Genomic DNA, 15,228 nt, shown 5'->3' on the forward strand with positions numbered 1-15,228 from the left:
AGTGGTGGAAATCTAATACTTGACATGTCATAGCTCTTCATCATATTGATGCAAAAATAATTTTAAAAAGTTTAATATGCCCTGGTCATCTGAAACATTCACCCCAAGCAGACAAAGGGGAAGACGCAATACTAACAAATACTAATGTTATTTCTATCACAACCTTATAATAATCTATTCTTTGTACCAGTGAGCAGTGACCAACAAAGACTGTCTAGTGTGATTTAACCCATTCTATTAAGGGCAAAGTTTTATAAAGTCAGTTTGACTTAGTACACCAGTCCACAGAAAGAGTGCAGGTAGATAACTTTAATCTGCTACTGGTCATTAAAGTATGACTGTGATACTGGTGTTTCTTGACACAGCTCAAGTAAACATGCCTGAACAACTGACAATCATCTAATTAAACACTTTATCAACAGGCCAAGGCTGCTGGTACCAAAGCAGAACTTGTCCAATGGTTGACCAAGTTGTTAAACTAATAAGCTAACTCAACAACTGTTTTAATTGTAGTCTTTCCTGAATCTTCTGGTTCTGACAACAAATTAGCCTCTGGGGGCAACGTACAATATTTTGGTGTTTCTGGTGTAGACAGTGGATAGACTTGGTCTTCTGTTCGTCGAAGACTGTCTATAGTCCAACTAGTTTCTTTTAACAAACATTTCTGTCTCTTTTGCTCTCCACACTGATCACCTGTGGGCAACCAAAGACCGCTCCAACATAATTAGTCAAACTAGAAACTGAATTCAGAAGGCTTCGAGCACCAAAATCATGTCCCTCACATGCAGATCCTGCATATTCACATCCAAATCTGTTCATAGAGTTCATCATGTTGTCAACTGATCGTAGATGAAGGAAGTTTAGCACAGAAACAAGCAATTCAACCAGAACTATTTAAGAAACTCCTGATGAGTCCTAATCCCCAGGTAGCATGTCAGCAGTGGTTTACACGTGGATAAGGATAAGGACCAAACCATTTCTGACTTCCTCTTCATCAGCTGTTAGTAAACAGGGTTATATAAAGGTGATTTCTGAACATTGCTTTACATTTATGACTACAATGCCGGAAAACACAACTATACAGTCTGAAACAGTTCTGTTATCTAAGTCAATTTACTGAGCCTGATTCCAGCACGACTGAAGTTGTTTATAGTAGGAGACTACATCGTTTTCTGCCTGTATCTGTCTGCTACACTGAAAGGAGCTTACGTTTGCAAAGACCACACTGTTGTTCTTTTTTTCATGCCCATTTGCTCAGCACACGGGTGTAATGAACTGGAAAGGCAATGGTGTGAAAAATACACTGTTAATGTTCCAAAAATATTTAGTGTATGAGCATAACAAAGATTAGGACTTTTCCGTCTCTCTTGGGACCGCCGCTGGCTGTTAGGATCCCCAAGGAGCTCTCTTTGTGCAGCAGTCATTAAGTATCCATTAAAAATCTCAATGGCTCCTTAAACTGTCAACAAGCTGAAATAAAAGAAGAATCCCAGACTTGCCTTTTCCATGAAAAGGGACAAGTGACAAGCTTAAAGGACGCATAATCAGTGCTCTTCCCTGCATGCAATGGAAGTGCCGAATTTTAAAACCATTACATCTTTTCCCAGACAAAGGTCTTTTAGAACATTATCACTGAAGACTTTCAGCTGAGCTTCATGTCACTAACTCCACAAAGCTTGCTTGGCAAAAACTCATACCCAGTCTGACCCAAATCTGCTAAAAATCTTCAGGGAAATGAAGTTTTTCTTCTTTTCTTTCCTCTCTGCTTCGCACTCATCCTATGACTTCCAGTGTAAAGCGTGATAAACTGAAGAACAGTTTGTGCCAGCAGAGTGGGGTAAACATCTGCCGATCTTGTCTCCTCAGTAAAGTCCACAGTCTCTGCAGGAGGAGGCTGAAAGGCAGAGAGAGACAGAAAAGGAGACAGAGCGGTGCGGGGAAGATACTGGGATATGCCAAGGTTGACAGGTAGAGAGACTGAGCTGAGGAGGGAAGGTTAAAAAGTGAGCCTCAAAGGAAAAAAAACAGGAAAAGAAGAGGCGCTCAGTGTTGTTGGTGTAAAGTAAGGGAATCTACAGAGTCTGTAGATAACAGAGACATGCAAATATGCGCACACCATTTTTAATGGTCGTAAACTCAAATAAAACTTTTAAGGACACTTTCACTCCCACTGGTTCATAAGTACTGCTCAACCTAGTATTGCGTGTTGTTAAAGTACACAATAACATCTTAAGTATCTCCACTGCAGTCCAGCAGGAATGCGGTGAGGCAACAGTCAATGCTGCCTGTTTACATTCTGCACGTTCCCCTGACAACTTTCTACTGAATATGATCCCTGAAAGGCATAGTTCAACACTCATATTTGCTTTCTTCCCAGAGTTAGATCAGAAGATTGATACTAAGTCCATGGCTGTTCTTTGAATAATAGATAAATCAGGGAGCCAGTTAGCTAGCTTAGCATAAAGGCTGGAAACAAGTTAGCCTTGCTGTATCGATGAGACTCTGTCTGTTACTTGTGAAGGGTTCTGCAGAGCCTGACTGGCAGATCCCAGTTCTTATGCTAAGCAATGCTAACAGTGGATGTGCTAACAGAAGCTGCATTCAAATATGCACTGACATCTTGAAGTTATCCAGATGGGCTTTATGTGAAAACGAAAAATATGATTCAACTTTCTTGCTTCCTCTGACGTTTTGGAACACGGTCGACAATTTTACTGCTTCTATTAATTTGAGACATTGTATTTCCATTGCCTGTCTAAAGACAATGAGACAAGCAAACACAAGCGTGCTTTTATTATTTCTCAGAGAATTCATTATTGGTGGAGGTATTCAATCTACTGAGTGCTCATCTAGTTTACAATTATTTTTTTACAACTTTATTGTATGTTGTGTTGCACAATGTCTAAAAAGTGCAGAAAATCTCCTTACTTGTATTGAAAATAATTTAAGAATAATAAAGAACAAAATCCCTGATTGAAGGACAAATGCTGAAGTAAACGTTTTTTTAACAACTTTCGACAGACATAATACTGGCTTATGTATTAATAAAATCCAATCAATTAATATCCAGCAGTAGAGAAAGAGAGCCCAGAAAGAGAGTGTGGTTTTGAAAAGAGCAGCTGGCGTGTTTCCTTGGTTGTGATCGTTGTTGCTGCTATTTTGGGAACCATTCAGGAAGTGATCTGCAGAAAGGGTACTGCTGGAGTATTCAGCTCAACTAAACACTGCTCAACTCATCATGCACTAAAATAAGTTCAACTGAATGTAACAAGGACACAGCACCTACAGAGGAAAGACTGAAGGACCATGAGGTAGTACCACTTAGATATGGGATAGTCACATCCTCATCTACATTCTTAAGGCCTGATAAAATAAAACACACACATACATGAGGCAGCACTAGTATCCAGAGCTTTCTGCTACAACTTAGATATCTATCAATGGATGTTATGTAGAGATGAGGATGCAGAAACTACACAACTGACGGGGACTGGCAGATAAGTGTAGTGGATGTTGGGATTGGAATGAATATTTCTTCATTGTAATTTCTCATATCTAAGAAATGTGTCAGTGACAAGTTTTCAACACCTCATTTGAAAGCTCCCCAAAACATAAGTGGACATTTTGTAAAACTACATTTTATGATAATGAATATTCAAGGGGAGGGGGTTGAAAGCAGTAGGTCAATGATCACCACAAAATCATTTATTTTCAGCCTGGTGTGTGAGGAAAAGTAAATCAGCCGACACTGACAGCGCAGCCATTGTCAGATGTGTTGGCTTCTTGAATTTCCATGGGACAATTGCTGTACCACCCCTGGACCTCCTGAGTTCAATCACCTGGTATAAATCAGTTATCAGACAGTAGCGTAGCAACAATGTCGCTAACTGTCTGACCACGCCGCTAATATCCTCCCTCACACTGTCCAGATCTGCCCCACTGAGTCCTCGCTCCATCTTTTCCTCCCAATTTCCCTCTGCAATATTATCAGATAATGTGTTTTTTCCCCTCCTGCACTGCAGCCACTGTGGCACAATTACCCCGGCTGCTGCACTAATGGCTATTGATGCAGCTGAGGGCCCCGCACACACACACACACTTGCACACGCAAACAGTCATAAAAAATTCATGACGCTGGCTCAATAGGAAGGTGTGGGGGGTCTGGCCGGCTCTCGAAAGAACAAATGTCATTTAACAAAGGAGGGAAGAGGCAGATGATACAAGTGTCCACATTATCACGTAATGTGATACAGAAAAACACTGAGACGTATGAAAACACTTCAATTTTTTCAGACTAATTCTATGAAGAATCGTTAGGTCATACCTACAACTGAACAGATATCTGTGTTGCAGATCTGTGTATAGAAACAGTCTGTGTATATGTGTCTCCTGTGTGTTGCAGAAGTCTGTGTAGTAGGTAATTCCATCTTAGCGCAGGATTTCTCCCTGCCACTGGCCTACACGGAGAGAGCTTTAGCTAAGCCTGCTAGCTGAGACTGAACCAGGGAGACAAGGAGCAAAGAGATGGAGAAAGGGATGGAAAGGGAGAGGTCTGAAAGGAAACAAGGGAGGGCAGATTACAAGGGGGAAAACTTAAAGGTCAAATAGGAATGCAAGGGTGAGGTGGAGGGAGAACAGGATCCCATCTTGGACAGAGTGGAAGCTCCTGTGTGATGAGTGGATGGAGAAACAAAGGGGAAAAGGAGGAAGGGTGGAGGACAGACAGACAATTTAAAGCTAGAAAATTATTTTTCAGAGGGACTGTTTTCAACTGATCCTGACTGACCCTGAGTTTAAACTGCCAGTAACAGGAAGGTCAGGGGGTGGTTGTCTGGCACTGACAGGAAGCTGGAAACTGGCCGTTACACAGGAGATGATAAAGTATTCAACAATATTCACCACTAACCGTGTACTATTTTACTGTATCTGCTAAAAACTAGGGGACAAAAAGTCCCATGCTAAGAGTTTATCAATTCTTAATTTTAGTTTTAGTAGAAGAATGAGTCAAACAGATCATAACATATTGAATTGTCCCCATTAAAACATAACACAATCATCAATATTACCAGTGCTAAACAATTAACTCAGTACTTAAGTTCAATTGATGAACTTAAGTACAATTTTCTACTCGACTTGTTTATTTTCCTGCAACAGCTACAATTCACAAGTTGGATTTTAAAGAGATTTTAAATAAAATATTTATGATTCACTGTTGTGTTTCAGGTATCTGAGTTGTTAGTATTTCCACTCCACCGAAAAGACACTTTCAAAATAGATTAATAACAGTCTGACATCCAAACTGATAAAAGTATACAATATTTCACAAAACGTTTAGGGAAAAATCAAAGAGAATTTTTTTTGATTTACATCAATAATTTAAATCAGATTGAGAACCAGCGGACTAAACTGTTTATATAGTAACTAGTTGAAACCTCAAGCAGCTTAAACAGTAAATGCTGCTTACACACTGATGCCACCATAATTGTGCAATAATATATCAGTGACAGAAATATTTCCCCTTTGATACTTTAAATAAGTTTTTCTGGACTTTTACTGCAGGGTACTTAATGCAAGACTTGCAGTGGAGTATTTTTTTTATATTATTGTGTTTGTACTTTTCCTGAAGTAAAGATCTGAGCTCTTCTCACTGTCTATAACTTAATAGTATAAAAAAATTGATAGCAAAAGGAAGTAGAAGTAATATTGGTCAAGCATGATGTGGTGAACTACATCACAGTGGAAAAGGAACAGATGAAGTTTTGGAGTCCTAGTACAATTGATAGAAAGCAAGTACAGCTCAAGATAAAAGACCATAATTGGACCTAAAACCAAAAACTTGGTAAAACTAGAATGTCACTCAAGTTTGCATTCCTCTGTCAAAAGAAAATTGTGTTGAAGGTAGGACATTTAAAAAAATATGTTTTTGGATGGCAACTTTGGCTCCCATCATCTGAAACAGTTTCCATTTTGCAGGTTTCTTGACATTGCATTGTCAATTTTAAGATTAATGTATTGGGCTCATTATTTATAAAACACTGCTTGGTTGTAAAACATTTCCATATCTGGTGGCGACTTACCTAAAAAAACAGCTGGAAGTCATTAAAAAAAAGTTTTTAATTCAGCTGTGTTGTAGGTACAGATGAAATGAAAATGTCTCATGTGCACAGTATGTAGTTATTTGCTGTCACTCATACCTTCACATATGCACAACACATTCACTCTACTCTCACAGAGCAATGCAGCACACATATGCACGCAAACACACTTACGGTGTATCACAATGGACTTAGGCATCTCTGATAACCATCTCATCCATATTTTACAGTTTGTGTGTGTGTGTGTGTGTGTGTGTGTGTGTGTGTGTGTGTGTGTGTGTGTGTGTGTGTGTGAGTGTGTGTGTGTGTGTCAGTACATGAGGGGTGAAAGGAAAAAAGATGAGTTCCCTCCATACTACTATCAATAATGTAAAATCTAAACTGCTGTTCAGATGCTTCCTTAAGGCCGAGCTACCTACTGTATGCAGAGCAGTGGTCTAGCAAGCAGCCCTCTGACTAAATCCAAAGAAAAAGAAAGCACCAGTGCACGAGAGATAAGACAAACCCACTTAAGATACAAGAGACCTCAAACTGGTTCTGTGTTTACTGAAGAACATCTTTACCAGCAATTCAATCTCTCAGTGTACCGGCAGCTTTGTATTGTAGCTACAGGGCTACATTTCAAACCATCTCAATTAGTGCTAGACTGATAAATAAGGTGATAAATAAGCTTAGCTTATTACTGGTATGCTGGTATACTGGTATCTACGTGTACTTTGGCCCTGAAGTAACAAGAAATCACCAAACAGTGGCTCCATTACACAGCTTGTACACAACAGAGCAATAGAAGTTAGTTGTTTTTAACACTTAGGTCTCACACCAATTACAAATATATATATATATATATATATATATATATATATATATAGCTCACAGCTCTTTAATAGCCATGTCCAGAAAGTGACTGTTACTTGTAAACCAACAGAAGCAGTTTACATTTAACCAAATGACGAGGATCATGGAGGGAGGTATTTCAAGTCCATATGCATGCACTACATTAAAGATGTGTATTTCTGTTTATGAAGTCAAACTGCGGAATTCTCTGGACAATGATTTAAAATGTTGATGTTGATTTAGGTGAAAGGGATTTTTGTCAGAAATTGAATTGAATATAAAATAATAATGCTGTTTTCACTGGTGTGTTTCATCTAAATTGTATGAATTGTTGTTTTCCTTACTATAGAATTGGCCCTTTATATTTAAAAACTTTATATTTACATGGAGGGGGGTCCTCTCTGTGGAGGTCATCATGTTTTTTACTGTCGTCCAAACTGGACAAACTAAAACCTTTTGAGTTTTCATGACAACTGAAGTTCACCACAGGTTCTCTTTCGTGTTGGGAAGGGGAGGGTGAGGTCAAATCTCCATTTTCAGTTATTGACACTAACATGCTGCATGATGCAGTTTTTCTGATGTCTCAATTAACTGGTAAATGGTACAACAATGTCCTCAAAGCTGTTAAAAAAGAAAAGATCAAAAAAAGACTACTAGTACTATGAAGCTGCAGAGTGTGAATATGAATGTGTAATTGTATAATCATGACGCACTGGGAAACACTGATTTAAACTAAATAGACTGAATATTAAAGTCCACTATTATTGCATGCAGCCTCTCTGCAGACTGGAGCTTTGCCAGTTGGATGTTAGGTGGTAAATGCAAAGTTGTCAAGAAGTGAGACAACTAAAAAAAGAACCATGAAATTATTTGAGCAAAAACTTGAGGACTACATCTTGAACAAAGATTTCTACTATACCTAGCGGTTACTACAACTTCTGTATCACTAGTATTCATTTCAGCTTAATTCAAAAAAACTTTAGCTGTGAGTGAATAACTAAAACTTTCTGAACTGTACAGGAGTTTGTTATTGCTCCAACTGCCTAAACGGAGGAAAAACTGTTCCCTCACTTACTCAAGGGTCTGTGCCGAACGTGTGTGTACTCCTGTAGAACATGTGAACAAGCGTGGGTGGAAGGGAATGTGGTCACAGCCGCCCCAAATCAAAAACATCCAGAGTGTGTGCGTGCATGTGTGTCTATGTGTAGAGCCTGAGGGGAAAAAAGTGAGAACAAGCTAAAAAAAAATTGTGACAACAATTTAGTAAAGTGCAGAGGCGAGCATGGAGATTAAAAAGTTAAAAAACAGACCATGTCAATAAAAAACAAAGGGAGTCTGCAAAATAAGTGAGTAATGAGTCAAAAACAGCCTGTCTGTGATGTCACCAGTGATTGTCGTCGTCACACTCTGCGTGTGTGCGCGTACGCACTGGTGATTATCAGCTCTGTGCCAGCTCTGCAGTTTAAATATAGCACTTGGGCAGCAGTCCCAGCTGACATTAACAATGCTATAGCCACCAAGACCCATCCACACTACATTAGCGCTGTGCTAACGCTGAAACCAGAGAAGAAGTGGTGAACAGAGGGAGGGAGGGAGGGAGGAGAGGAAGGGAGGGAAGAGGGAAGGCCTCGGATTCATGAAAACTCAGCCGCCCACACTCTGGCCTCTGCTGCCAAGAGTTGAGCAGGACAACAGTGTGTGTGTGTGTGTGTGTGTGTGTGTGTGTGTGTGTGTGTGTGTGTGTGTGTGTGTGTGTGTGTGTGTGTGTGTGTGTGTGTATGTGTGTGTGTATGTGTGTGTATGTGAGAGAGAGAGGGAGAGACATTCCTTGGTGAGGTGGATGCCAAGGAGAGAGCAGAGTCGAAGACAGACTGTCCCAAGCTACTGTGTTTTAGTGGAACTAACGAGCCCCCACACTGTGCACCTCGGCCTTGCAGCTGTAAACGTGTTAGTGATAAGGTAATCAGATCTGACTGCATGTTAAAAAAAGAAAGTATGTGACAGGATTGTGCTTTTACGCTACATCGTGGCCCGTTGGTTTGGAAACATGTGCCTGTAACTGAAAGGTCACAGATTTGATCCTCACTATAGCCCATGTGCTCCCGTCAGCAACAAAGAAACCTGCCTGCTTACACAGACACTGTGAAACACAACAGCCACTGGTGAACATGTTCTTTCGTTTGTCATGCATGTAAATCTCACATTTATGCTAAATACATACAACTACGTTTACCTTTGAAAACAGCGTTTTCAAAATACACCGATCACATGAGCGTTTTGGCTCCGTGTCAATTTGAATCCCCGTCCATACTAACATGTCTGAAATTGCATATCACGTACATTGGGCATACGCTTGCCGCTGTTAACAGGAAGCATTTGGTTGTTAGTTGCAAAAAGATTTAGGCTACAAATGAGAAGCAGCAATGGTTAAAAGTACAGCAAAGCAGCTGTAAGCACAGACGACAGGGTCGGCAACACATGTAATTGACTATCCATGTTGTTTTCTACACTGCTAGCTGAGGAAAATGCCGTTTTCTTCAGGAAGGGGGTCATGTGAGAGGAGCCTGACAAATCAGTGAAGGTTACGTCTTAACCAACCAGTAAGCTGTTGTAAGTGTCTACGTCATAGTGTCTTTCCATCCAGACTAAAACGCAGCACTGGAGCTTTCAAACTTAAACGGGGCCAGAGGGGTTTCAAAATGTCTCTGATTTAGCAGCCCTAAAACTCTGGAGTAGTGTGGAAGCCAGGTGTATCAGCAGCACGGTTGATGCATTTTCAAACAAAAAAACGTAGCAATATGGAGGTAGCATGGATAACTAGCCAATCATAGCTAGTCTCATCATGAGCACAGCTGAGTTTAACAGCAGGGCTTTGGTAGATTCTAGATTTTGGCCTCACTCACTCATGATGCAATGCATTTGTGGTCATCTCAAACTGTTTCTCCCGCAGTTCATTTAATGCACAAGCTCGCACACCTGCTCCCGTCAGTTGCGTAATGTCACTGTCACTGAGACACCACCATTAACAATGCACAAGCTAATGATATCTAATAGTAAAGGATTATGATTTTCCTATTTCTTAAGAATTGGCACTCCTGTAATTACATGGTGAAACTCTCCCGGAGCTTGATGCCCTGCTCGCTCCTATTCAGAAGAAAAAGAAACCGGTCTAACTTAAAAGCAAAGAGGAGAACAGGTGTCTAAAACTTAATCAAGGACCTTGTCAATCTCAAACTAGAATATGACCCAGCAAACCCAGCGCAGCCTTGTGTTTCCCTCAACTAATCACTATTTATAGCCTTCATCAGGTATTCTCATTTAGATCTCAAATCTCTGTTGCAAAAAAGAGATGTAAGCATGGAGAGAAAATACAAATGGAACAGAGATCAGACAGACAACAAAAACAGCCAGTCACGCACAAGCAGACAACATCAGTAACAATAAGAGACATCCCAAAAAAGGTCCAAAGTTAAAGGTTTAGGTTTGTCACAATGGATGAGAAGAAAGGCCTTGCAGAACACTGAACTGGTTCAACTGGATTAATACTTGACATAAGGGATGGACGACAGTCACGATAAAGATACCCACAGCGTAGGATTTCACTCGCTGATAGCACCGCTGCAACACCAGATGGCTGTGTGACTTATGACTGAAAAGATTGCTAGGGCTTTTCTTGCTTCATCTTATCTTCACTATCAACAATCTCCAGGAGCTTCGGGCTCCCCGTGAGGCGTTATTTTTTTCCCCCCTCAGGAGGTGAACTTAGCCCCAGCGTAGCCTACAGTGGTTACATCCATCAGTTCCGCATCTTATTTATAAACGCACAACTGTAGAAAAATCCAGATTGACCCTTGAGTGCTAAGGTTTCACTTGGTATGTCCATATAGTCATGAAGGTTGATGTTTTATCAGAGCAAATGTCTGTGTGTGTGACACAATATTTACAACCCTGTGCTTCACTTGTGTGAACAAGCCTAATCTGACAAATAAAATTAGTGGTTAATAAATCGTGAATTGAAATAAAATGTATTAACAATGTGTGTAAGTGTGTGTAAGTGTGTGTGGGTGTGGGTGTGTACGCAGTGGACATGGAGCCAACAACAAACTTCCAGAACATGTCAAAGAACTATAATTATTGGCTGTTCCAATGTGCCTGTAAGTCATCTGTCTGGACCATTAGCACAACAAATGGCATCAGGTGGACATTTTATCCATAGTATATACAATTTATCATCTCTATAGAGATTTCTTTCAGGACTGAGCCCCTACCTATCCCAGTGTTGGTGCAACATGATACCTGTCTGGTGGCAGAGAGCAGAAAAGGGCTGCCGAGTGCTGAGCTACAAACCCTCCCATTATCAGACAATTATAAGTTTGCAAGTGTCCATTCTGTAAAAGTGCAATTTAGCAAGAAATTCAACTAATGTCTGCGTCAAATCTAATTTTCTCACCTGGAGAAAGTCTTAATATACAGTATGTATGAACTAACTCGTATCATAAATCTGTAAGGGGTTGCACTGCAAATGTCATACCCCAGGTCTCCTTTATCTGCACCTTCTGCTTTTGATGCTTTTAGAGATAGTTCTTGAATTATCAAAATGTCAAAGAAATGGTGGAGCAGACAGAGTGAGCTGCTAACTGTCTTCAACTCCTTCCTCACTAATAGTCAGCCTATAAACACAAACACACACTTTCCATAATTACAGGCCTGCCCCTGCCCCAACGTGGGTGTGTCTGAGAACCATAAGACCAAGGCTCAGTGAACAGGGCTGCGCATTACAATATGAAATCGTCAAGAACATTGCTCTTATTAAACCTGAACTTTTGAAATGCAAACCTAACATTTCCAACTTAAAGTTATATTCTGCACTGATTTCTTTCCACTTATCTCAAACACTGTTTTGCTTATTTTGTCACTTAGAAACACTGTTTTTTTACATTGGCCATTCTCTAAAAAACAGACATTAACTATAATGACCAGCCAGTGCTCTTTCACAGCCACACTCATTTGTGTCATTTATGTTGTGAAGTTATCATGTGCAACTAAATCATGACGTGAGCATGATAGCTACCGTGAATGAATCTGTACTGAGGCACAACTTCTCCACACAGTCTACATCCATCAAACCTCTATGAAAGAACCCCCATAGATTAGGACCTGCTGGGTATTTGTGTATGCATGCATGCGATGTGTGTAGTCACATCAACAGCATACTTGGCTTTCCTAGAATGCCGGCTTCTATAGTGAATACATACAGCCATCTAGCTGCAGCTCTTCTGAGGAATAAAATGGGAGAGCGGTGGCAGATTTTACTCTCGTTTCCTTTCATCTCCTTTTCAATTCGTACCTAAACAATGCTAAGATCTTACAATGAAGTGTAAAAATAAACACCTTCTGTAATGAAGCTACTAAATGCTGTGTCTGCATTCACTGTGTCACTGTAAGTGACTGGGCAGAAGGATGTCACTGTGTCTTTAAGCAGTAATTTGCCGACCATGGGCCAGAGGCAGTTTGGTTTAATGTCCACAAGGGCCACAGGGAGGTCCTGCACTATTAAAACCACTGCTGCTCTGTCAAGCTGTAGCTGGTCCGGCTTGTGAGGCTCTTAAATAATGACTGAGGCAGCCTCCAAAATTAAGGACGTTCTGATTTTGCATTTCAAAAGGGGAGGAACTTGGCTCATTGCAGCAACAAAGAGGATAACAATGTTGACATTCCCCCGACAAGTATCCTTTGGTCATTTCTAAAGGAACTCAAGAGCTTGTCCACAGGAGATGTGGTGTGACAGGGGACATTGTACAGTTTGTCTGTGTGGATTTCACGCAAGCAACATCAGGATATTTTCTTTTCAAATGACTGAATCTGATCATTTAAAGATTTTGGCTGCAAACCTCCTCATCAGTGAAATAACACAGAAAAGATCCTCATTAGACAGCAATAAGACATTCAACAATCCTCTATGTTACCACTGCCCCCTATCAACAGGAAATCATTGTAGCATTCCTATAAAATCTACTATGAGTTTATAGACTCAAAATGCTTGCATTTGCTAAAGCAGCACTGCAGTTTTGGGGCCGGAGTAAAGCCTTTTTGTTACGATATCATGTGACCTCTGCATTATTTTGATTTAGGGTCAATGGTTTATTGTGAATGTATATTCAAAAGTTACTCGTACAACAACAACTCAATAACTCCTGTGCAGCCATCAGGGGTGATTTTCAAGTCAGATGACAGGTAACCTTCAGCTGGCTGTGATGAGGTGTTTGCATCACTGGACTGGCTAAAAGTTTAGCCAACAGGCTGGAGCATAAACTGCTTCCACGGAGACCAAGGAAGCAATGTTGCAACGTAAATGCTTTTCTTGCAGAATGGTTTGCATCCTTACACAAAGAACAGGGAAGTTGTTTGCATGCAAAAAAAAAGCAGACCTCCACCAGAAGTTGGCCAGAAGAATCTGAGCTGATAATCACAAGTTGACTATTGACAGTCACCGCATAAAGCAGAGCTGATGGTGCAAAACATGACATGTCTCTTGTCATTTACAGATCTTGCAGCATTGCAGATCCAGCAGCATGTTTTCTAGACTTCTTTGTAAGCAAAAGCAGCAGTTATCACTCTGCTTTAACAAGTGTGTGTGTGTGTGTGTGTGTGTGTGTGTGTGTATGTGTGTGTGTGTGTGTGTGTGTGTGTGTTTCCAAAACAATTAGCAGCGCTCAGTGAACGTGTTTTCAACAAGTTTTCTCCGAGCTGAACAAGTAGTAATAGTAGTGGAAGTAGAAGTGCAGCTTGCAGCATGATGGGGGTCCAAGAATTTGGGGCTGGGGGCAGAAATGGAGGGGAAATGAAAGAGGGGGAGAGTGTAGTGAAGTGTGTGTGGTGTTCATGTGTGACTGTGTGAGAGAGGGGGTCTCAGCGAAGTCTTGGCCGTGATTGAGAGCTCATTCTTACCGCGATCAGCGTGTTATTCCTCTGTTCCGCGGAGGAGGCAGAGTCCGGGTCGGGCTGCTTGCTCTGCGGCTGCTTGCTGCTACCGCTGCCGCCGGCGGACTTCTTGGCCCTCTGCTCCAGACTCCGCTGGTACAGGCTGACCGTCTCCCTGCGGTCTATCTCCAGCTGCTCGGCGTGTGCCTGCTGGTACCTGCTCTCGCAATTGACGTGGTGTCTCCGGCAGCCCTCTATCCGCTGCCTCAGCCTCTCCACCACGGTGCTGTGCTTAGGTATGCCCACCGCCCCGGCGGGCACCACGCTCCCGGCGGCCGGGTTCATGCTGTTGTTGATGCAGATACTGCCGTTGGGTCCGGCAGCGGGGGAGGCGAAGTCCCCCATCTCTGGGCCGGGTGGCTGCTATTTTGGAAGAACTTTCCCCCCCGTCTCGCTCACAGACACCGCCGCCACCTCTTCCGACCACCTCCACCGCCGAGTGTCCCTCTCTGTCCTCCCCGGCGAAGGGTCCCAAGCAGCCGGGTAGCGGACGACAGATACGACCGACAACAGCCGGGCAGGTTTAAAGGGTTGCGAGCCCGGCAATGACCGTCTCTTGTTCCCTCCTGTGCTCTGTTTCCAAACAAACCGCTCCCGGGAACACAAATAACAGGCAGCCCGAGTGAGAGCCGGGCAAGCCCCGCACTGAATCCAACAATACACCCGCTGCCACGCTGCTAACAACAACTCCACCGGGAAACAACACAACAATACGGCGGAGGTCCGGACGTGAGCAGGCGCTCAGCGGTTACACACACACAAACCGTCCCGCGGAGGAGCAGCAGCGGCGGCGGCGGCACCAGTAACAGTCCACTCGCCGTCTCACGGTGTTGTCCTTGGAGAAAAAGTTTTGCTGCCTGAACCGAACGGGCTCCGGAGTTTCCCAGTGAACTTGCATCTCATATGGTTTTGGTTTGAAAGAAATCCCGGGGAAGACGTTGAGTTGTGGGGGTTGCAAGGACCCAGGCGCCCGCGGTAGTCCGGTGAGAGGCTACTCGAGCAGCCCAGACGGCGCAAAACGCGGATATGGGAAGCAGCGGCGGAAGTGTGTAGTCAGCGGCTGCTGCCTGCCACCATCACAACAATCAGGTCCGCTTCTCCACCATGCCAGCGGAGTGATATCAGGACAGGAGCTCAAACCAGCGAGAGGCTGTGAGGAGCCCGTGATGGACACCCGCAAAACCCGGTCCGGAATCCAGAGTGTAACCCGGAGAGGAGCGGGCTCGTCACACCGACGACCTTCTCTGTGTTGTGCTCACGAGATTTGACACATTATTACTATTATTATAAGTAGTAGTAGTATAAGCCCATACACTTC

At 42.3% G+C, this 15,228-nt stretch overlaps 1 protein-coding gene across 1 annotated transcript in view; it reads right to left on the minus strand.

The window, feature by feature from the left end:
- Window positions 1-15,020, minus strand: part of maml3 (mastermind-like transcriptional coactivator 3) — a 102,800-nt gene extending 87,780 nt beyond the window's left edge. Inside the window, exon 1 of the mRNA XM_020084353.2 lies at window positions 13,878-15,020. Coding sequence (XP_019939912.2) covers window positions 13,878-14,255 — 378 coding nt within the window. The 5' untranslated portion in view covers window positions 14,256-15,020. The remainder of the gene's footprint in view (window positions 1-13,877) is intronic.
- Between the last annotated feature and the right edge of the window lie 208 nt (window positions 15,021-15,228).

Source organism: Paralichthys olivaceus, chromosome 8, assembly GCF_024713975.1.
Source record: "Paralichthys olivaceus isolate ysfri-2021 chromosome 8, ASM2471397v2, whole genome shotgun sequence".
Classification (NCBI taxonomy): Eukaryota; Metazoa; Chordata; class Actinopteri; order Pleuronectiformes; family Paralichthyidae; genus Paralichthys; species Paralichthys olivaceus.